General features: G+C 31.4%; 1 protein-coding gene across 2 annotated transcripts; it reads right to left on the bottom strand.

The window, feature by feature from the left end:
* Positions 1-1,466: 1,466 nt before the first annotated feature.
* LOC116766256 (bestrophin-4) lies at positions 1,467-25,612 on the bottom strand. 2 transcript variants are annotated; one of them, XM_032656057.2, is made up of 13 exons: positions 25,221-25,612; positions 14,966-15,076; positions 14,451-14,622; positions 10,917-11,119; positions 10,681-10,849; positions 10,300-10,548; positions 9,717-9,977; positions 8,330-8,555; positions 7,662-7,806; positions 5,250-5,335; positions 3,825-3,974; positions 3,424-3,551; positions 1,467-1,871 (listed from the first exon to the last, which is right to left on the bottom strand). In XM_032656057.2, exons 1-13 carry the CDS (start codon positions 25,289-25,291, stop codon positions 1,764-1,766), a joined length of 2,079 nt encoding a protein of 692 aa, XP_032511948.1. In that variant the 5' UTR covers positions 25,292-25,612; the 3' UTR covers positions 1,467-1,763. The 2 variants fall into 2 exon arrangements, with proteins under 2 accessions (XP_032511948.1, XP_032511949.1); XM_032656058.2 differs by having other exon boundaries at positions 9,744-9,977.

Raw genomic sequence — 25,612 nt, 5'->3', positions numbered from 1 at the left:
ACTACGCGTTTTTTAGTATTTTAAACTGTATATTCCTGACGATTCGGTTACTTTGCAGCAGCTTTGATCACGGGCATACAAGTATATATATTTTTTTGTTTTTATATTTAAAATAAAGAACGCGTAGTACATTCCAAAACAATCTTCTCATTTAAATGAACACTCGCTAAAGTCATAGACTAAAGACTATAATGATGGGTAATGGTAATGGTAAATCCCCGAGGATATTTGTACGTCGGCCTCCAGACCAGACATATTTATTTATTCGCGAATTATAAAGTGCGTTGTGATGATAGAGCTTACGGTTCCTTGGAAAACCAACATCCCCAAAGACCATACCATCAAAGTCAACAAATATTACGAACTCACTCGAAATAGGTTCGTCGTGGATTTATACGCGGTAGAAGTGGGAGCGAGAGGTATAACGGCTAAATCCTCTCTACAACCTACTAAAAGATTTGGGCCTGTCCAGAACTTACATCAATTCATTCTTGGAACGTACTTCGAAGGCAGCCCTAGTAGGTTTTTTTCAAATATGGTTAGGTAGGGAGAGGAGCTTGGACAATAGAGGTGAGCGTTAAACGCGCGTTAGTTAGGGGCCCCTTAAACCTACACCTGGGTCGCAAGACCCAGGCACTGTTGAAGCTCCTCTCCCTGCAACGCGATGGACCCAGCACCTACACGGTGAATCCATTGAATGCTAAGAGGTTTCGTCTCATTATATTTCCAACCTTTTTTGTGTTGGCCGCTGTTGTTAATTGAAATATATTTTCATATAATGATTAATGACGTAAAACTACTGAATTCTGATTTATTCCATTAATCTGTCAGTTTTATACTCATAATTACACAAGCCTCCAGTAATGACAAGTAATAATTAAAAATCATTTTAATATTAATATTTGATTTATGTAAACAAAATACTACATTTTTTATCTATATAAAAAAGTCATTTTAAAAGAAGTTATAAATTTTAATCATATAAACATATGCGCTTTTTTAAACTATGTATTTCATGATTAGTATAGTATGTAAACACAAAATATGACAACCAACTTACAGCGACATCTATCGATCGACATCGACGTCTGAGTGAGGTGACTGCATACTCTATAGGCAATACAACTGTGTGGCCTTATACTGTAGTAATAGTACTTAATTTCGGGGTAAATTGTAGTCCACGTCTTATTCTGATGTGTATAGCCATGAAACTACAGTAGTTCTGTTAAAATCCGTAAAAACTTTATGTGGGAAAGCGACAAACACTCATACATCTTAAATTATCTCACATCAGAAGTGTTGGTGAGATGTCGATCTTGCTTATATTTGCAGTTTTAAACTTAGTGTTGATTTTTTCAAGAGTATGCTCATTAATCTGCCGCTAAAAGTTAAAAAATAGTCTACAAGTGAGGGTATTTCTGACAAGGGCCGTGATATAAGACATGAAACAATAAAAAATGCATCGCTTCTGTACAAATTATTTATTTTAAGTTATGATATAATTTTAACTTACGATAAAATAAATACAATAATAAACATTTATTTAAAACAAGCTTTTATTTAATCTGTCTCGATGTAACCCGCACGGTTCATCTTCAGCTATAAAAGAGGTTTTATATTACAATTGATCTGTTTCTTGATAGTATTGTTGCAAGGGCTGCCTCAGTCGGCTGCGGTGTTAGACGAAAGCTTGTAATGTACAAGTATCACATTTTTAATACTGAATATAAAAGTTTTTAATCCAATAGCAGTGTAAAGTTTTGTCAAGTGGTGTCCTCTTTGGCGGTTCCGGAGGCCGCTTCCCTCTGCGACTGTCTAATGAGCTCTTCTAATAATAATTCATTGTCAATTAATTCTATACTACCCGTGGGCTGTAAGGGAATAATTCAAATTAAGTGATAAATTTATGGAATGCATAAAAAAGGTTGTACGGTATTTTATTATATTCATTATTTATATACACACAGACACACACGCACATATATATATATATATATATATATATATGCGTATATTCGTTCTACTTGTACTACCAGTACAAACAAGTTGCCATATTGTAAACTTGTTTTACCATTTCGAGCGTTTCATTAATTTTAAAGTTAATTCCTAAAACTAATAATATTACATGTAAAAAAAAAACATGATCTGTGTTAGATAATACTTTGAAATATTTAGAAACATGAGACCAACAAGAACTGGCAGGAGATAACATAAGTTTGTAAAATTTGCTACGTACACACAAGTGGGCGTTTGGTACAACAGGCAATGTGAGCAAACATAGGGAAGTATGAAAAGAACAATCGGTAAAAAAATACAAGTAAAAGTTGAAAGACTTTATCAAAAACTTTTCACGCGGAATATCGTTTTTGGTCAGACGTACAACTCGTTTATAGTTAATTTGAAAAGTTGTAATAAATCTTGTTGGTCCATTCCGTCCAGCGAAACAAGCTTCAAAATGTTCGACATCAACGTAGACCAACGATCTCATTATGACAGCAAACATTGAAATCTTATAGTGAAAATACTAATGGGATAACTTCAAGAGTTCTTAATTTTTTTTCCATCCAAAGTTCGGGCAAAGAATATAAAAGATTTAGATAATCTGTAGGAGAGAGATAAAGTGACGGTTCACTCTATAAACTCTTCTTATTTATATCACGTCAAAGGTTCAGGATATTTTAAGCCATATTATTTTAACAACCTGAGAGCAAGCTGAAATTTTTCTAGAAGAATACCTTGTACCTAAAATTTGCATTGGGCATAACAAAGAGCACGTTTCAGAAATCTAGAAAAATATTCGAAAAAAAAGTTGCTGAAATACTGAGGAGGTCTGATGAAACATGCCGTGTCTAAGAAAACTGAGTGCAGCCAAATTTAGCCGACCCACAAAAAGCCAAATTTATTGGCACAAAATCTTACAACCTGGAATCTTATTAAAGACCAAGTGTAACTGTGTAAGTGTAAGCCAGTGATAGAGCAACTACTTCAAATTGTGCTATGAAGGTGGTTATCGGTCCTCTATCCTCGAACCTTGAGGTGTCTGAAGGAGTTACTGTATAGAATACATTTAGACCAAAAAAAAGATAAAGTCACGTGATTGTTAGTATTTGCATGTCGCTGATCGAGTCAGAATTTGCAAAAAGGCAACATTCCTCGTGATTATAATAAAGAGCAACAGAACTCACAATACGAACACACGAAGCTTTTCCCAAGTAACCTTGGGAACGAGGCAGGTTAATATAACGATACTAGCAACGTGAAATCAATACTGCTTTAAATTTGCTTAACTTAGAAATAATTAAATTTGGTCACAGCCCCTGGCTGAACAATTTGTATCTAACTTATGACACCGCTTTAAAAACGTTGTTTTTTCTATTAAGTTAGTTTTTTTTTCATATAAATACACAAGGGAATATTTATAACCTGCTGTGCGCTTACGGATCGAGCCATAAGCTTTTGTAGATATTTCTCCTTCCGATGTTGTTCCCGCAAGCTCTTCAGACGATCGAAATCGTCCAGCTCAGCGTCGTCGCCTCCATCCACTTCATCCACTGGAACAGAAACATGGATTAAAATATCAAACAAAATTTTTAGCTGAACCCAAACGGTACACGTTACTGTAATTGTTATGTATTAACTAGTATTATATTAAACGCAAAATAAAATACATATTCACAAGACATAATTGCTATAAATCAACACTAGTTACAAAGTTCATTCATTTACTCAGAAATCTTATCTTTGACTTGCGGTCAACTTGGTTAGGTTTATTTAAATTTATTTTTAACACAAACCACTATAATATAGCCCCCTTCCATACTTACTCAGCGTCTGGCTCCCAGCCGCGCTGAGGGATGGTCCGACGTCACTGTCCAGTCGCGGGCGGGAATATGAGGCTCCCATGGACTGGACGGCCGGGCTTATATCGCCCGACTGAGCCCATTGGAGCGGCGCGGACGATGAAAGACGGGTAGCTGATAGTGTATGTATACATATAATTTTAAATGTATAAAATTTATTTAATAACCACTTAAAATGTTACATTTAAAATGATATAGTTTTTGCAGTGAAATATTTGTAGTCGCATATAATACTACCAGGTACATACACAGACTGGAGAAATAAAATATATTATGTATTAAGGAAAGCGAAAATTGCTTTTGTTTAATATTAAGAAAACATTATATGCCGTATTTAAGTTATCAAAGAAATATATATATATATATAATTAAAAGTTACAGAAGTAAAACAATGGAGTTTTTAATTAAATTAGGCTTCAAAAGCCTAAGTTTTAATTTAGATAATGATTAGATGTAAATTTTGTTTTATTGAAGAGAATATATGAGTCGCGCACAAATTAGTGTCGTTGTAAAACTGAACAAGTTACTGCGTTTCCAAGGAAATGCTTTGCTGGTTAAACGATACAATTAAAATATTATTATAACCTTAACAATCAGAGCAAAATAAAAACTACCTATAATAAACACGAAAGTAACTCACGTTTTAATTATTTTTACATTTACTACCGTAACAATTAAATTATTAAGTGAATTTATAGAATAAATTTTATATATAAATTTAGGAAAACTGTTTCGCTTAATAATTTTGCCAGATTATAAGCAATTCTGAAGTGTTAATGTGGACGTAATAAATCGTTGGTCTAAGTGTCTGAGTACTGCCATTTAATGAGGTTGTTGACCCCAACGGTGTTAACAACCGTAGGTATATATTTTTATTGCATTCTGAACTTTATTGACAGAACAATAGTGATTTATTTTGTGCTCAATTTCCTGTGCTTGTTTCAGGTTTGTAATGCGTGTCCTGTGAAATATATTAGATTATTTTTTTTTTATTACTTTAGGACACGAATTCGGTTTGAAATCATATTTATACGATCAAATTCACATAAATTAACGCATAGTACGAAACGGAGGAAAACAAAATAACTTTATTGTGACTTATGCGTGTACCAAATGTTATCTTTACTACATAAATACAGTTTAAACGTCTGTTTTGTCGTTTGGAAATTGTTGTTTTCAACAAATACTTTTAGTTTTATAAGACTAAGATATAAGATGTCGTTGTTTTAAATTTTTTTTTTATATATCTAATTTTAAAGTAAACATCAAAATAGAATAGTAATATATTGTTATAATAATGGTATACACAGCAGAATGGAGATTATTTATAATGGAAAATTTAAAAACATATTAATAACATATATATTTGTATTGTAAATAATGACTTACCAGACTGTGTTTTCCCGTTTTGCGGCACGTTCACTGGCTCGCTGGGTGTAGGCGGCCCCTGTGCGAACAAGCTCATCGCTGTGGGCCTGAAAAGTGTATTTATGAAATAAATTACTAAACAATATTCTCCTAATTACGAAACAGTTTATAAAAAAAGGTTTGAAATGTGTCCTTTTATTATGCATAACTAGTCTTTATTGGGTAAAGGCTTAATGTAAACATTACAGACAATGTATTTTCATGAATAAAATTTAAGTTTCTGCTTGTAATATCAATGAGCAGCTTTTCGCTAATGCCATACAAAACTATGACACCTACTTCAAAAAAGTTATTTTGAAATTGTTGTCTGTCTGTGTGTTCCAGTTAATCTCAAGAACGGTTGGACCGATCATAACAGGATTTTCACAAGCCTGTTGCTTAAGTCACAAGGAGTAGCTTAACGTAATTATTAACCAATTTCGAAATGTGAAATTTCTCAATTGAACTTTATTTGCTACGCTATTGCTCCTTCAATCGAAACCAAATATATTACAAAATTATTCTCTAAGTCGTATTGTCTTTGAGTAGTTCGGAATGTGTCGATATAATGAATATCAAATGACTAAGGATTTATAGTTAATAACTTTGTACTGTCTGTGTTTCAGTCGGCTATAACCTAAACTTAAATTGTCACTGTACCCTTACCACAAGTTTTTCATTGTCCAACTAAACAGTTTGTAGTATGTCTTCATTCACACTTATACTATCACATTCAAAGATTTATATATAAAAAAAATAAAACTATCAATGTTTATTTTATTGCTGAAATAGTAGGTACGTATGGTAAAAATAATTTAGATAATTCTCAAATTTTTATATCTTGATAACAAATAAATTTAAGAATTATAAAACTACCCCCTATCAGTATTTATTAAAATATTTCATGCAATAATAGTTTAATATATATATATATATATATATCGGCGCTATCAATATACTTATATACAATAGATTGTGGCTGTCATCAATTATTATAAAAACTTTTTGGTATTCATGACTATTGTTAAGAATAAAACGAAATCAAACACTGTTTAAAAAGAGAATAGAACCATGTTTGAATTTTGGTATAAATAGGCTGTTTGGACGCACGACAGCAGAGTTCAGTGAGTGCGGACCATCGAAGAATGTGAATATAAAGAACCTTCGGGAAATTGAAGAATTGAAGTTCCATTTTTAAATAAAATGGAACTTGCTGAAATAATTGACATTAGTGACGTCAGCGAATGGCGTGTCTCTCTTTAACAACGAATTTGTATTAAATCCGATATATAAAATGAATGAATAAAATTAAATATCTTTCCCCGTAAAATAAAACGACCGATATTTTTGATATGGAATTCAATACAAATGTTAATAACTTTATGGTGACTTAAAAATAGTTCGAAAGCTTGTCATTAAAGGATATATTTGGCATCAGGCCAAAACTCGATGGGTAAAGCCCGAAGGCGATCGAAACCAAGTCTAGACGGCTGCCATTAACCTTTCTACCCGACCCAGCTGATATAGTTCTTATGGATATGTCAAATACAAAAAGGAAGTGATTTTGTTCTAGAAATTACTATTAAATTCGTTTTTTTTATGTCTTTTAAGTGAAATGTGTAAATTTTTTCATTATTTACGTCGAAGGTCGAAATATTCAGTCGTAAAGAGAAACGCAGGATAATATTACACTGACGTTTGGCTTGACTTTATATTAAATTATTGTATATTTAAAAACGTATAACATCATTTGTGTTAACTCGGTAAGCAAGATTTCCATGTATCATATGTAATGTACAAATAATAGTATACAAAGGTGGTAATTCATCTGTAGGAGGTATTCTCGTTAATTTGCTTTGACGGTCAACATGTAGTAACACAGACGAAGTTACGGTTAAATCTAATATCTTACTTAACTCGAGTGGAAAGAAGAAGCACAAAATGAGATCTAAGACTTTCGCGAGTTTATTCATTTAAATGAAACTATTTTTTTTTCGGATATACCTACTACGCGTGATTAATTTTGGTTAAAACTACAAACTCCCGACGTTAAATGCATTCACGTCTCGTCTGCCCGTGATCACGGTTGCTAAAAAGTAACCGAAACGTCGGGACTGTGTAGTTTTAACCAAAAATAAAGCACGCGTAGTATATCCGAAAAATATTAATTTCATTTAAATGAAAAATCACAAATTGTTTTTAAAGTCGTCGCATATATATGTAATAATAATTATACCACTGTAATATCCTTTAAGATTGAAAAGTAGATAATATTTTTAGAATTAAATCTGACTTTTGTTGATTGTTCGTTTTACATAAATACAGTATGTAGTGCAATGTACATAATGTTTTGTATATGAGGGCCTAATCTTTGTGTTTTTTGGTGTTCCCTACCTGGTTTCCGGTCGTTTCCCCATACTGGTGATGGTCGCCTGCTCGTCCACTTCCTCTATAACCTCATTCGCTATCTTCATACTGCCGCCAGCCGTAGCCGGCTTGTTCAGCGTGGGGTTACTCGCTGATATCGTGAAACGAGTACCTTATAAAGGAAATGCATCTCATAAAATCATTGCTCGTTTCATTTTTATAGTTTTACATATGATATGGAATATATATTTATTTTTTATTAAATTATATATCGGACAAACAGGATGTAGTCGAATTTAATCCGCAACGTATTGTTACGAGTTGATTCCGACAAACGATTTTAATTCAAGGTCACATGTTCAAATTACAATTTTATCATATATATCTATATTGGGTGTTAATTCATTATAACTGAAGTGAACACAACAACACCTATTACTGCACACTGATCTAGTAGTAGTTGCACTTGACCGATTTTTTTATTATCCCGCCTGAACACGCGATGCTATCCAACTATAGGAATATTTCAAACAATAAAATACATAATAAGGCAGTACGAATGGAAATCTCACGTTTTATATAGAACATATATAGGTCTTAATTTTCAGTATTCCAGAGTTTTTTTTATATTTTTATGGCTGTATAAATAATCTATTAAAAAAAGATGTAATTATATAAAAACTTCTTGCACCAACCTCCATCGGTTTGATTAGCGATTTGTGTGTTCAACCTCTGGTCGTCTTTGGTGAACAGTCTCTTGAGCATTGAGGTGACGGAATTGACCCTGGTTATGGGGTTTTGTAAGGAAGCCATGGAATTGCTGGACCCCATGGAATTCCTGTCCTCCTTCTTCCCTCGTCTACTCCCTCGGGACACTATGAAGTGTATCCCGGATTGTGCGTCATCGTTCATCTGTAATTGCTGCATACAAACATTAATTAGTCAAACAGACGAAAACATTCAATGGCTATTATTACGATCCACAGATAGAGGAACTAGAAAAGAATATGAAAATTTTTATTATTAAGTTAAAAAGGTTGAATAGATAAATAGCGTCACAGATAGATATGATCTTATGATTAGGTAAAAATTATGGATACTTTTTTATATTCAAACACACAGAAGTCTTACAATCAAAAGGTAACTTAGAAAAATAGAATATAGCGAAGACATTTTAGGTTCTAACTTCCACAGACCCATAATCAAATGAAAACACTGATGATATTTACAGCCGACATATATTTTTCTACAAAAACAAATATCACGACCAAAGATAGATCCAAAAATACGAGGTAAGGATAAAGCTTGTTATACACAATGACTCGTGTCATAAAGTTAGTACAGAATGATATATGTAAAATGCGTTACGTATTTCACAAGCCAAAAAATATTATGGGAATTATTTGATACTATCATGCTGCATTCCGTTCCTGAGGTTAGTATAATAATTACTTGTATCACTCGTATTGATATCAAGGGCTGCCAAATATTACTCGCTTTATTCGTTATCAATTGGCTGTGTATTGAATCGTTTTGAATCAAGGTCACACGAATCAAGATAAACAAAGTATAGGTTCTACCGAAATATACATCAAAATATTGTATGAGTAATTTAATACACTAATATAAGTACTTACACCATTACCTCAACCTGTAGCTAAGAACATTAAGGCAGAGACACATTGGTCTGTTGTGTTATGTCGCACAGAGACCGATAATTTTTTGTCGAAAAACTTGCTATTCTTAATTCGATAATTTATTCCAATAGTAATTTATATTAAAAAAAAAGTATTTTATTTTGGATTATTTTAACCTGAATTTGATTACGGAAGACGGAACAACATCTCGTCTTACAATAATAATATACAAAGCTATGTATGTATTGTAATTTAAATATACCATATTGTATTGTAATGTAAACTAATAAATGCTGAGATAACTTCGTATTTAACGTATGAGAAGGATAATCGTCTCGGTGGACACAACTAAAACACATACCAGTGTACCTCCGCCGTCATTGGCAACCCTTACACCGACACTGCAAGCTTTCAGCGTGCAATGCTAAAATAATGTAAATCTAACCTCCGGAGGCGCGAACTTGTAACTCACGGTGTTAGAGGGGACCATTTCGTCTATCTTCACGTTTGATGGCGCCACTGTGACCATGCTCCTCTGGCGCGGCGGCACAGCGACGCGGGCTGTTGACGGCTCCGGATGTTCCTCCCTCTGGTTCTCAGTAGCTATCGTATACGGTAACTCCGACGGGAACACCTCGTCCCAATACTGATCCCGAATCAGTTCCGGATGCTCGTGGTGCATCTCGTCGACTATCATATATGACACCTATTCAAAAGAATTATCAGTTATTATTTATTATATATAAATCGTTCGAGGTACGGTTTCAGACTCTATTCTTAATGCTCAGAATTACTGGAAGTAACGTCTTACAAAAGGACTGAAACCAGTATTTATATTTTCAAATACAAGTTGATACTTAAATGTTGCCATTAGAAAATTACAATGGTTCAGTATTATAATTAATTATAATTAGTCATCAAAAATAGTCTTAGGATTATAGTTATAGGTATATATTATTAGCACGGTACAGATGGCGCCACATGTAACCAAAATATACTGCACTATATAATGTTTCGTGTATACTAACTTGCAAATCTCTGTCAATGATCCAATTGACTTCGAAGTCGTCATCGTCTTCGCCGAATGGGTTTATCAGTGACTCGGCCACCTTCAGCCAACCCATGTAGAAGAAGAATTCCAAGGTCGTGAATATAGGAAAATAGAGGTCTATATTACTGATATAGACCGAGGAGCTGTGGGATTGGAGTTTGTTATCAACCCATTGGCTGCCCAACGCTGATGTTATGAAATATGAGTAAACAGCTATTGTAACTACCTGAAAAAATACACGGCTTATATTCGAGAAAGGAATTTCATGTTCGAACTTCGAACTCGCATAACTAACGCCTAACGAGCTTCTAACACGCGAGCTTTGACCAAAAACATCATTGGTCACTCGAATAATCACCTGAGTATACACTAACGGAACGCTGATAGTGTCGTAGCTGAGCAAGAGCCCGGCTTGACCCCTGAATTTGTTTAATTCGTCGATTATAGTTTTAACAGCGAAATCGTCTCTTATCCGACCCTCTTTTCGGGCCCTCGTCACTATACTGGTAGCCCACACGATTGGCAACCTGCAAATTAATTTCCAATAAAACAAAATAGTCACTCAAGCAATACTGTCCGTTTCTAAACCCTTACCAGTGCTTGGATGGCTTAGGAAATTTATCATTGAGGTTATCTAGGATAGTTTTTTCATTCTCAAGCAAAAGCCCAGCCTCCACTAGGTTGTTGAGTGTAGGAAACCGTTTCTTAACTCGTGGTGAGATCATTGTCAGCACCATTGTGAGACAAACGCAAACGTAACGTACAATAGTACGACGCATGAGCCGACCTCTCTCATCCTGGAAACGATACAAAAACAGCCTGCTAATAGTATACGGGAATGTTTATAGATGGAAGAATATATATATCGGCGCAAGCAGCTTCAATGACGGATGCAACATGAAAATAACTCAAGGCTAGCATCAATTACTATAACAACTTATTGGTCGTCGTTATTATTGTTAAAAGAAAAAAGAAATCAAAGAGAATAGAACTATGTTTGAATTCTGGTATAAATATGACGTCTGGACGCACGACAGCGGACTGCATAATTCAGCGAGTGCGGATCATAAAGAAGGTGATTATGAAGAACCTTCGAGAAATACAAGGACATTTAGAAGAGTTGAAGTTTCATTTTAAAATATCTGGAACGTACTGAAACAAGTGACATTAGTGACGTCAGCGAGGCTGGCGTCCTGTGTTTAAAATAATGAATTTATAATAAATCCGATATATACATTAATGTGTGTTTGTTAGACGCGAAAACTACGCACAGGATTTTTTATTAAGCTTTAAGGTAATATATTCCATTCATTGCATAGAGACGATACTTAACACGAAATTTCACGTCACTTTTGTGCATTCTATTCTGTCACATGACACAAACATATATAGATGGCGCTGCTGGCTGGTTAATATATATCATTTTTACGCATATTATTCGTTACTTTTAGGTCTTATTTCAAAGAACACAAGTACACACGAAATATATAGGTATGTAAGGATTCATTCACACGTGGCAGATATCCGACGACATTACCATCGCTAGCTATATGAGTGTGTAAATAAGACCTTAGATTTAATTATAATAATTAAAAAATCTAATGAATCATGTAACTCTAAATTATATGACATATATAATAAAAACTACTAAAATAAACAAGCTTAAAACTGTCAAAATTACATTTACAAGTGAAACAACAATAAAAAATTATCATAGATTTTATTACATCAAAGGAATTATTTTAATAATGTTGTATAGACATATGAGATAAAGCGTTTAGTTTTATCACAAGTCATTATTATATAAGCGCAAAGTAATTAATTATGAGTTCTCCGTAATCGATACATACATCATGACGAACGAAACGCGGAAATATATAAAAGGCATTGTTTCCGATGACATCATACCGGGAATCAGATCGAGGTTTAACATTTATCTGCCAATGAATAAATGATACATTCAAATTAATTCTTATTTCAGTAGTTTTTTACGTATATATGTATAAATTGTGGTTTTTATTGTTTTTATACTAGATTTTGTCTGCGACTTTGCATGCGTAATTGTCGGTGATCGCGGCAGGCGGCAGTGACGTTATATTTTGCGGAACAACAATATATTTGTAACATTCGTCCGTATATTACTATAATTTTTTTAATTAGAATTGAATAACATTATATTGGTGTAAAAGTACACAAATATAATATAAAATCATTCAATTATTATTGCAAAGTTAAATTTTTTCTACTATAGTGAAAATAATATTACTATAGTAAAAAAAAACATTTATAAAAGAAACATAAGAATATATGTAGAATAAATTTTAGACTTTTAATATTTATACTGACAGATTACGTAATTCACAGATCTGGATCTAAGACTATATTATTTTATCTTTAGCTTTATTATAGTAACACTATTGGCCGAGAATGTATAAAAACTTTTTGGAATTTACATTACATCTTCCATGTGACATGGTTTCTAAACGTCAAATCACAAGTTCTTATCTCGTTATCAAGCCGTCTACACGCTTATCTTAACGTCATCGTAAGTCATAAACGACTTATCCAAGGTGTAAGAATTCACAAAGATTGCTATCTTCAAATCGAATGCAACGTGACCTATTTCATGTGACAATGGACATAAGCGTTGTTTTTTAAATAAAAATTTGACGCGCGACATTTTTTTTTTTTATGACATATTCGATTACATAGAAACTATGATATAAAGCTTGTTAAGAAAATCTTCGAAATACAAACGTAAATAAAGATAAATAAATTTTAATTATTCAATATGTATGTGTTTACGTTGAAAACACTAATTCATGAGTAGGACATACTACACGTTACAAGTATGCCATCTGTTTAACTAAAATAATTTATTATAAAAAAAAAAAAAAAACTATGAAAAAAGAATAGAAGATTCTTATGTAATTAAGCAAGATTATTGGCGTAAGCTGGGAAAACTGATGTTTGCTCAACTCTTAGTAGCCAGTGACCCTGTGCACTACACTTATCGCCTGTACTGAATGTTGGCACTCCATAATAATTATCATCTAGATAACGATAACACTATATCTAACATTAAAAATATAAACACTTCAAGATAATTCACTGTCTTTTTGTTTGTTTTTTTTTTATATAAAATTGTCACCTGTAGGATTACAGCGTCGTAAAAAGGATTATACTGCCAATGTCAAAAAACGTTGGCATAATAAACGTTGACAATGAACTTACGTCGTGAAATATTTAAACGACGTCAATTGGTAATTTAAATAATACCACTTGATTAGGGTACATTTTCCTACATATTATAATTTAAACTTAAAATCATTTTTATAGTGTTTTAACTTATATATTTTGCAAAAAGTGTTTATATTGATTAGAACGAAACTTGAGAAAATCGCGGGAAGGTCGGCCATTAATATCATTATTTTAAACGTACTCCTTATTTACAACAAAAATTTTGTAAGTTTTAAATTTGCTTAAATTATGTAATGTTAAGAATCATAAAACAAGCGAACTATTTTACAAGTTAAAAATTAAAGATGGAGGCGATATTAAGTCAAAATAATCTATCTTCTTCTGAAGCATTTATCCATTAAAGGCGTTCTTAGTTCTCCTTAAAATTAAAATCGTAATACAGATAACAAAAGAATAAATTAATTACAAACTAATGAGATCTAAAACTTCGCGAGTATTAATTTAAATGAAATAAATATATTTCGGATTACTACGCATGTTTTATTATTTTAAAAACTACTCCCGACACTTCGGTTACTTTGCAGCAACCGTGATCACGGGCAGATGAGTTTCATTTTATTTACACACTTTTCATGCCAGTTTAAACATTTTTAGAGAAACGTAATATATAAATTCCTTTATAAATGTAATGCAGTCACGTCATTTTTATGCTCTAAATGAGATTTTTCTAATAAAAAAAATATACAGAACTTCTTTTGCAAATGTCAGTCCTTAACTTATCAGCCGTTCTTTGTTTTACGACACAATTATTGTTTTTTTAGTTAAAAATAAATTACTATAACTTATTAAATACAAAATACCATAATTTCATTTGTATTGTGATTTTTTATTACAGTACAGTCAATTAAACATTTCAATGCTATATACCTGTCCGTGTATAGTGGCGGACACGAACACAGCTATAGAATCAGGCCATGGGATAGTGGTGTACTGATTCCACCATCGATTCATCACAACCGTCACATAGAAACCAAGAACGAACGACAATGGTATCACGTTGCCATGAAAACTGCAATAGTTCACAACACCTTCAAATGTCCTGAAAAGAATTTTTCTTTATTATCAGTTACAGAAATTTCGCCGCTATAATCTATACACTAAGGTTCAGAGTGTAATAGATTGTTTTCAATTTCTAATGTATATCGTAATTTACTTCAACACGCTAATTAGGCAATATAATTTATTATTTTCATTCATTAAAATGTTGTACATTGAGTTGGTGTTTTGTTTTTTAAGTCATCTGTTCAACAAACCTCTTTATAAGTCGTTTTCATTCGTTCAATCATTTAGGTTCATCAGTTCTTCGTCCACGGATCTTTTTGAACCATGCATTTTTTATATGTTATAATTATAATAATACGTTACAAGAAATAAAAGCTCACCTTTTCGACTCCTCGTTCAATAACAATCTATAGGTTAGATTTAATAAATAGTATGTAAGTAAAAAGACTAACAAATCCAGCCATACTAATTTGTATATACTTCCTCTCCATCTGAAAACAACAAAAAACATTAATTTATTATTTATTATTATGATTAATAAATAATTTATAGAAACATGTAAAAAATTGCTTATCATAAATTTGAATATTGCAATTTTTTTTTGTGCTTTTTTATTTGAAATCAATATTTGATGTTTTTTATTTTAAAGATTCATGTTTAAAGAAACAAAAATTTGTTTTTATCATCATTTATCTTTATTATAATAAAAATAATTATTTTTAAAAAATCCTCTCTGTTCCGATAGTATTTTATGATTTGAATAAAAAAATTAACATTAAATTCCAGTTGGTTTTAGACATCGATCGGTTTTAGTCTCGTGTGCTTATTCCAAGTTTGCAACGGCACACTGCATACGTAACGTTAACAGTCCTGTATTCGTAAATCATCGCATTTTATAATATTAGGGTAGATTATTGAATGAAACACGAGTATCGCTCCGTATGTTTGAGGACGCAAACTCAGAGTAAACGTGCAGTAGTTAGCTACACCAGACTTTGATCTCGTATTTACGATTTTTGTTTTATATGATCTCCTTACATAGGTATAATGTCATGGGAAGCCCCTACGGCCTACACTATATAAGGTACATTGTTTAAATAAATCTTAACATTCATAAACAATATCCTGTAGCAAATACATAAGAAACATTTACCTTATATCATATACTAGTCAAAACAAAATAGACATGTTTTTTAATATTTTCATTAAGGTATTATGTTTGGTGGCGGGAAAATTATAGAGTTAAAGCAATTGATTAATTTTTAATGATAATAACTTAAAATTGATGTTTGGAATCAAAAACGAACGTGAATATTAATTTTGTTTTAATAATCATATTTTTTTATTGTAATTACTGTTTACAAAAAAAAATTCTTAAAAAGCGTAAGGACCTTTTTTAGATTTTTTTTAACTTTTACGAATACCGTGTATGAGTCTGGATGACATACTCTCGACCAGGTGTCACAATGTTTCTCCTAGAATTTGTTCCCAGGTTTTGACCACATAAATAAGTTGTACTTCGTTTTGCACAGGCTGGTTTCTGTTCTAAACGCTCATTTTCAACAAGTCCCACATGTGCCTAATTGCGTTAATGTCCGAACTGTTGACGGGCCATGGTAACACCTGTCTATTATTTTCGTCTAGAGCTTCCCTCGTGGCCCTAGCTGTATGAACGCGAGCATTGTAGTACAGTCATTCCAATTCCACACCAATTCTTTGTGCGAATGGTACCACATGGGATCTTATGGCTTGCTCTATCTATCGTTGAGTTATTAATATGCCTTAATTAAGAAAAACAAGCTCAGCTCTAACAAAACATGAAATTCCTCCCATACCATTAGATTAGCAGCCCCAAATCTATCACTTTTATGGATACCAATATCTGAAAATTGCTCACTTTCTCGTCTCCAAACCCTAATACGACGGTCATCATTGAAAAAAATCAATTAGGACTCGTCTTTAAATAACACCGTGCTTCAATCAATCATGTCTCATGGCTGTTACTGCCTTACAAATGGTAATCGGTTTGCACGATGCGCATTTGTCAATGGAATCGCACTACGTGCATCCTAGAGAATTGTTGATCTCCATGCAACTTATTTATGATTGTTTGGTCACTAACGCGGGTAGCCGTTGCCTGCCGCAAGCGGTTTTATAAGTAGCGAGCGCTGACGAATCGCTCTCTGGGGGCAGTCAGGCGTATATAACGATCTTCCTGTGATGTTTGCTCGAATCTTGCCTGATCCTCGTCTCCTGGTGACACTCCCAGTCTCTTGAAATCGATTCCAAAAATTCTGGATCGCACGTCGTGAACGCTGAGAATGGCCCTACTGAATCAAGGCTCTAGTTCTAATGGCTCTAGTTTTGGTCTAGTTCTAATGGCTCTAGTTTTGGTCCATATGTTTCCGAATCCTGGGCATTGTTCTCTCAAACTGTTAATTCATGCTTAAACTTAGCAATGTTTGTCTAATCACGAAGCAATCCAAAGTTAAATTGATCCAAAAGATTTCAAAAAAGCCTTAAAATAGTATAAATTCAATTGGTTAAACAAAACTATCACATTCTATCCACTTAAAAAAACATGCAAGTTGTTTTATCACATTACTGTTTGTAAACACTTTAGTAACCACCACAAAAAAGGTATAGCCACTTAGAATATTTTTCAAATTCTTTGAATTGAGTCTAGTCTAGTCTTTAAAAAAATCCATTGCCCCTTATAAGCAACAAAAAATATTTTTATCGAGATGTATTAAAATTGTCTTTATTATCAATGATCGATCAAATCAAATATTTAAATAGAAGTAAGTTAAGTGTATTAAACAAATCATGACAATGAGCCATGTATGAGAAATTACATACAAATCTGTCTCATACATTTCACTATGATCCGCCGTTAATGTTTTAAATAATTATGGATGTTTATAAAGTGTACGAAAAATTATTATTACATTTACCTACTAGTGTTATCAATTCGTCGGTATCAGTTTCATTGTAATCAATCGAAACCGCACATCACTTATCACAGCTTTATCAAAGTTACTTGTCACTAATCTTTTACTTTCTAATGTTACATTTTTATCTGAAATTTTATTAATAGCTTCCACAAAATGTATGCTACGAATGTATTTAGATTAGACACGATAATATATATGCAGTCTACTTAAACATTTACGAAGGAGGTAATTCATTGCACAGTGAAAATAAAGTTCAATATAAAAAATATAATATATTTTTATCAAAAGCAATACATTTTTTCATACATTAGTCTTGAAAAAGCTTCAAACTGAAGCCACAAGAAATGCAATATAAAATACCAGACGATGCCAAATTAATTAATCAAATCGTCAGAGTAAAGAAAATTTTATCTTAGATTAAGTTAGTATTGCAAAATCAAATATTTGCACTCAATTCAAGGAATCAATTATAGAAATTTTAAAACTAAAATGCCATCTTTAAATCAATGAACAAACGGAATGCATTTTCTTTCAGTTTGATTATTTTATTATGGTTATCATCTGTGCTCATGATACGGAATATCGCGCCAATGTCACCTTGTTTAGAGAAGACGCGAAGACGAGTTTTTATTACAAACAACATAATTAAAGTCTCACTGTTCCTTGCAGATGCAGGACAAATGTTCACAAGTAATTTAAATGCGAGGAAATCTTCAATTCAATGTCGAGTTACTGATCGCTCTTTTAAAACTCACAACAAAATCATAATGGACAAACATGTTGGACTGTATATTTAAAGCTTGGGTCAATGCATTGCAGTTTCTATTTTTGCTGGCTTAATGGGGGTAGTTCTACAGTCCTTATAATATTGAACTGAAACTATCAGAATCCCTAAGGTAATGATATTTTTCTTAATAAATCACATTGATTAAATCACATTGATCCTTCCCTTTTTTTGGTCTCAACTTAGTCCCAAGTGCATTTTCTATTATGATATAATAAATAGGGAGTGGTAAAAATGAATGCTATATAATATAAAAAAAAAAATTCTAGATATCAAAAGGTTCATCACGCCGTGTACCAATAAACCAAAGTTGTTTTTAGTGAAAAATAGCTTTTTTTTTAAATTCAAAAATGTTCAACATTCTTTTTTTAACATACTTATAGAATGATATTTTTAGACAAATATCTAATTAAATTATGGTCTGTTTTTGTGTTTGAGGTTTACCTTCGAACTATTTGAAATTCAATAACATATTTACGAAGTCTTGTCATTCTAAGAGGGACAAAGACTGGTAAAATATTATGGCAACTTAAATTCCTCACTAATTTAATTTAATTTAATTACTTACAGCGTAAATTCCTAACTACTACTTTGCTTCCAATTACGTAATAACTCACAATTGTGTATAAACTTATTTATCTGGTCTGAAGACTCGTTCAGATAAGTATACAAATAACTGATTTTCTGGGAATTCCGTAATCTGAAAAATTTTTCCTCTAAAATTTTATCTTTATAGATTGATTGAAATATTAAATTCATTTTGATTCCGTTATTCACAGTCATTATAAAAATATTAAAAACAATAAATAAATAAAGCACTACGTATTTCTAAAAGTGAAATAAAATTTATTGCTTTCAACGTATAGAATCCCTCAATTCCTTGAATATCCAATAGTTATAAGTGCTTGGTGTGACGTAATTAAGAACTTATTCTTAATTTTTGGACAATATTCAATCGATGATAGCAGTTTATGAGATAGGTTATATTTATATATCTTATCTCATAACATAGTAAAGAAAATAATGAAATGATGCCTTGGGTTAGGAATGATTACATTTGTATTATAATGTAGAAATAATGTATGATCTCATATTTTATTAGTGATAAGATTAGTAAGACGTATATTTTTAGCATTAGTAACACAGAGTGACACTTTAAAGTACATGATGTATGAAAAACAAACGTTGTTATTTGTGGAAAGAGGAAAAACTTTGTTTGTAACGGCAAGGGACAAATATCTAAATCATTTTAATATTATATAATACCAATACATGTGTATACGAAAGACTTTTATAGTTTGGTTAGAAGCAAGGCAGCAAGTCGGAGGAAAAATTTTTTACCACATGTCTGTCAAGGCAGTTGATATATAGAACACATGTAATCAACAAACAAAACAACAGAATTGTCTGTATTCTAGACTTTTCAATATATTCTATAAATATCCACAAGAAAAACGACAAAAAAGAAGACAAATTTTTGTACAAAAATATATAAAAACCTGTTTATTTTAGAACATTATTATTTGAACGGAATGCTAAATCTAAACATTCAGTCTTTCCTCTATCATTTGAGAATCGAATTGCAAAATAACCAATACATGTTCTTTCGAACATTTAAATAAATATAGGCGAGTTAGTATAACAAGGAAAAACAGTTACGTTTTACATATATTCAATGCTATTTAATATTTAACAGCAATTTAATAGACTCATATAATTTCCAGTTTGAGAAGTTTCAATGTACTAAACTGATTAGATTTTCTTAAAAACTCTATTCCGTGTGGGTTTTGTCTTTGAGTCAAATACACAAGAGCCTTCTAAGTGGGCGTGAAACCGTGAATCTAGTCGTCACGATAGGACATTACGTCATCCCAAAACTAGAATGAAACGACACTAGCAATATATTAATGAAATCATTTTCTGTTGCCTAGTACGGATTAAAAGCCAGATAAAGCAAAGAAATCCAAACGTTATATAGATCGAAATGACCTTGAACTCGATCAACTAACTAGTTACGCTGATGTTTTAATGGTCACATTATCTGCGGTACGCATTTATTTTATTTGAATCAAACAGTACATTTAAATGTAATGACAATCATTATTAGAAGAGACAAGTAATTTTCTACGTAATCTTTTGATTCTAAGCAACTCAATTCTTGAACGCATAAGTTGTGGAATACCAATTATACCTACTTAGAAATTATGCTTTCTGAGCATGTTATTCGTCTAGTTCGATTAACTTAAATATATAAACTCCTTTTATTGAAATCTGAATACAATGTTTATACTATCTGTGCTTCTTACTTCTATCTGTATAAAGTGTTACGTGTATCTCAACCGTTATATGGAATTGCGAGTGACTCATTTCGCATAACATCAAACAGCCTAATTAGCTGGCGGCATCCGGCCACTATCTATTCACTATTCAAACATACGTCCAGTAATGTTCAAATTCTATTTATTCATTATATTTTCAAACACTTTTCAAGTTCATAATATCTATGGCGCGGGCGTACTAAGCAGAATAAAATATTTTTTAAAGAAAAAAAATTTTTTTTTATAGAAAACTAAGTAATTAGTTTTCTGTAAAAATATTTTTTTACATTAAGAAACAGTATTCCAGCGAAGTCTAATTGGATTCTCAGAAAATAACAATTGATAATATTATTATAAAAAAAAGTATTGCAATTTGCTTCTAATGACAAAAGCAAATGAAATACAACCTACAGTAGATATTGCATCTGTACCGCAACTATATATTTTTAAATAAGATATATTTTATCTATGGCTACAATCACACTGAATTTTTGGAATCCTTGAAAATATTTTTTTAATCCTATGGCTTTATTAATATTTTGTACTTTTACATTTATTTCATAGATAAATCCCGTTTGACGTTATTTTTTTTTATCATATAAATATTAGTAATGCTTTCGATTTGTCTTATTCTGACATATAGGATGTAAGGAGGTCTAATAACAATATCCATACTATTATAGTGAAGTAAGGACATCTTTACCATGATTGTTATATCGACCCAGACTGACGCCAGTGAGTCCGTTATGGCGATTCACTTTACAATTAAGGTGTTTTAAATAAAAACAAACCTTCATTATATAATAAATGTTTAGTTTAGTGATTAAAGTTAATATATTATCATTATTAATAATATATTAATTTAAACATGTACATTTTTAAATAATTTCACTTAATTCTCTGTCAAATTTTAAACTCGTATATATAAAAATTATATATATTATACAATATCCATGTTCTTTCGTCAATCACGACACAATAGGCAATTTAGTTGTTATCAGTCAAAATGTTAAGCCGCTTTTAATCGTTCATTATTTTATTCTCACATTGTATTCAATATCGACAACAAAGGAATACAATTTCTTATGTGACTTTGTTAAAATTATAGATCACATTTCCATAGCATTTACTTTGATATCAAAAATAGAAAAGAGAATGCTTTCTATTAGAAATGCCTTATATTTACTACTTATTTTATTGTCATTACATTTATTATCGGACGAAATTTTCGAGGGTGTAACAAAACGGAAATAAAATTAAATAATAATTAAATTGTAAATTCAATGCACCAATATTATTATCATTCTTGATGTACTCATAAAAGCCAATTAGTACACTTTTAATTCTTCAACATTCGCCACTATATTATAAGTAAATCAGCCAAATATTTCTTCAATTAAATTTTTTTCATGTGCAATGTAGGCTATAGATTATATCTTAGAGAAAAACCCATATACCAGTGAGAGTTCGCTTATAATTTGTTAAGTAGTTTTAAATTAAGAACACTATTTATGGCTAGTTAAATGTCATAAGCAAAATTATACATTATACATACATATCTTTAACTAAGTCCAATCAACTTGATAAGTACCAGTGAACAAATTACATTATTTAATTGGTACTTACCGCTTATACGACATTTTATATCGTCAGTCTTACTACTGAAACTGGAACTAATACATTAAGTACGTATAATACCAATACTTGTAAGTAAACTAATTAAGTATGTATCTTTTTATGAAGATTCCTATAAATAGCTTGAACGTACTAAGGACTGATAGAAGCGACTTCGTCCCTCATAACTGAATAACGTACGATTACACTACAACTAGGGAGACATAGAAATATGTAGGTATACGTTGAATAATTGAAATGCTTTCCCTGGCAACAGGCAAATGAACAACATTGTACTATAAAGAGGCCATGGAGGATACGAGATGTTCTTAAACTTCGAATTAAAATCAACAATAATATTGTCTTTTTAATTTGAACACTTTTCTATGTTACTAAAATTATGTTTTGTTTACATTATACACAACGTGTTCCATATGGTAAGAATGATTATTTTTAGTACTACATTGGAACTTCACAAATATAACGTCTGCGAATGAATTTCAATTGATTTATTTTAATTATATTAATATTCTAAATGCCACATCATACATAATATGTTTCGTGTCTAGCGACATTTTGTGTGGGCATTATAATTTCTTAAATATTTTTCATAAAGAAACGGATGGAAAATAATCGATAAAAACTGTTTTAAGCTCTGTGTTTTTAATTGACTGTGTGTCTTCCAATCACACACTGGAAATCCAAAGCCTAATAAAGGATAACTTTGACTTGTTGGAAAATTTATTAAGCTTTACGTTGTTGTTTTTCCATTGATAATAATATGGTGTTCGAAAACAAATTACGTCAGTGGTAAATTTACAAGAAAAAATTCCAACCAAACCTTTGTTATTCCACTTTTAGTTCTCTTACAAAAAATCTTGTTAACTAAACGGAAGGCATTTTGAAATAATCTCTTTTCCATTAACTTTAAAAGCTCGGACTGTGTTTAAAAGAGTTCAGTGTGCTTAGCACAAGATTGCAACGTTACACTACATAGTACATACGCAACGGCTCCCGTTTGACATCCATTATATAGTTGATACTTTATAGCATAATAAGAGAAGATTTATAAATAAAAAACTGCAAACGCTCCGTATATAGTGCTACTATGCAAACTAAGAATAAGCATAAAGTTACTGTGAATTTTAATAGTCATACTATACTAAACAAAACATTAATACTATCATGCAACTTTTTATGAATGGATAACTTAAAACTCCTCATGTTTTGTTCAACGAAACAAACTATACATTTTCAAAATATGTATTGCACGAATCCAGTGCGAATGAAGCCGTAGACAATAAAAAAATACAAACTAGTAGAAAAGCCATAGTTCAGTAAGTGTGGGTAAACATTCAGTTCATACCATGTTATTATCGGTCTACTACAGATTGGTATCAAGATGATTAAGAGCTTCGCAAACGTACCCTTAGCCAAATGATTGATACAAAAAAAAATAATGTATTTGCAATTTTTCGAATAATAATAAAGTGGAACGTTATAATTTATACGCATAAGGATTTCATTTTCGTCGCTTAACTCTCAAACGTATAGATAGAAACTCGCAACGAAATCACACGTAGATTATGATTGCAATCTCTACTATGTAATGATATATTTTCATTGGCCTCGCTAAGCCGGAATTATGTGAAAAAAATACAAAAGAAATAGAGATCATTATGGTGCTCGTGGTTAAGTATATATGAGAAACTAGCTATTACGCACAGCCTCATCGTCTGGTATATTTTATTTCTTTAAAGTACAACATAAATAAAACAAAAATATAGAAATACAGTCTTTATGCAAAACCAGAGTTCTGGTATTCTTATTATTATTTTTATAAAAATCAAATATAACAATCGCAACAAAGAATTTTAAAGACCAAAAAAAATGTATTGCATATGACCCTCGCGAACATCCCCAAACGCTTCAAAACACCCTGCCAAGTTCAAACATCTGTTCAATTTAAGAAATAATATTGAAACGCACAGACAAAGAATATAACTATTTATATTCTACCTAGATTATTTTGTAGCCAAGTTTGCCCGCTATATTTTTTTTATTGATATGAAAAAATACAACGTCCGCTTTAAATAAAACTTCCTTACTTAATATTGACATTCTGTACATCCGAAAAAATACCCTATAATACGTATAAATAATTAATACAGATTTTACGTGTTCGTTTACGAGTTTACTAAATTTATTATTTATTTATACTTAGCTTTAAACTTTTATGTATAAAACCTAGATATGGCCGTAAGTAGGCTTTCATTTAAATGAGGCTTTCATTCCATCACGATTGGTTTAGAAATTCAGAATTGTAGAAAAAATAAACAGATAAATAAATTATAGCCAATTATGCATTTGAAATAAGAAATGAATGAAAAAATACGCAGAACTGAAGTACTTCACAAGAAATTTATGAGGATAAATCACTGAAAATTTATAACATAAGGCAATATTATGTATTTCTAGTTTTTGTTGTCCTGAGGGAACTCTATAACATTTCGTCAAACATTATTGTTATTCTTAATTACAGTTGATTTAATACATCTTTTGGAATTGTGTACCATTAACCAATACATACATATATCTAATAGGATAAACCTTAAATATCATCAAAGCCATCAAAATCATGACCGCATGAAAATCAAATTACGTTTCAATATCGACATTTATTATGTAATTAACATACGTTGAATTAATTTTGACGTTATTATTAATTCATTGTTATTTTGTAACGAAATAGCACATAGTTTATTAAAGTTCGAAGACGTGTTTTTAAAAACATGAAGTATTGCTGTATCCATGTCTAGACATTTAGAATAGGTTCTGAATTCATTTACACAATGTAGTGAAAGAAATAGAAGGATTATTAAGAAAATAGATTAAAGTAATACGGAAGGTTACAAACGCGACAGAAACATTTTTTAGCATATTATGAAAAGGTAAATCAACTCACCGATTTAAAACTTTTAAAAAGGTTCCAAATCCACGACAAGTAGCTACTTCACCGGTGTATGTCACAGTCATGTTGATACTTTAGTAAATTGTTAGGATATCACAGATTTTTAACTTTTTATTTTATTTCATATAAAAACACGCATGTTAAAAAGTTAAGTAAATTTTCACATATGCGTTGGGCACGAACCCTAAACAATAATGACTATCACGACTCACTTTAAATTTTTCTTCTATTTGGAAGAGAACAATGAGATAAAAACTGCATTGCAGTAAAACAACATTAAAACTATTAATTCCAAACACGACATACACAACCGGCGAAGCTCATGCCGCAGCGTAACTGTTCGTAGTTACATAGTATGATACTAATAGACAAAAGCGTCATTAACC

Source organism: Danaus plexippus, chromosome 15 (assembly GCF_018135715.1).
Source record: "Danaus plexippus chromosome 15, MEX_DaPlex, whole genome shotgun sequence".
Classification (NCBI taxonomy): domain Eukaryota; kingdom Metazoa; phylum Arthropoda; class Insecta; order Lepidoptera; family Nymphalidae; genus Danaus; species Danaus plexippus.
The sequence above is the reverse complement of the archived record's forward strand: the minus strand, read 5'-3'. Positions and strand labels throughout refer to the sequence as shown.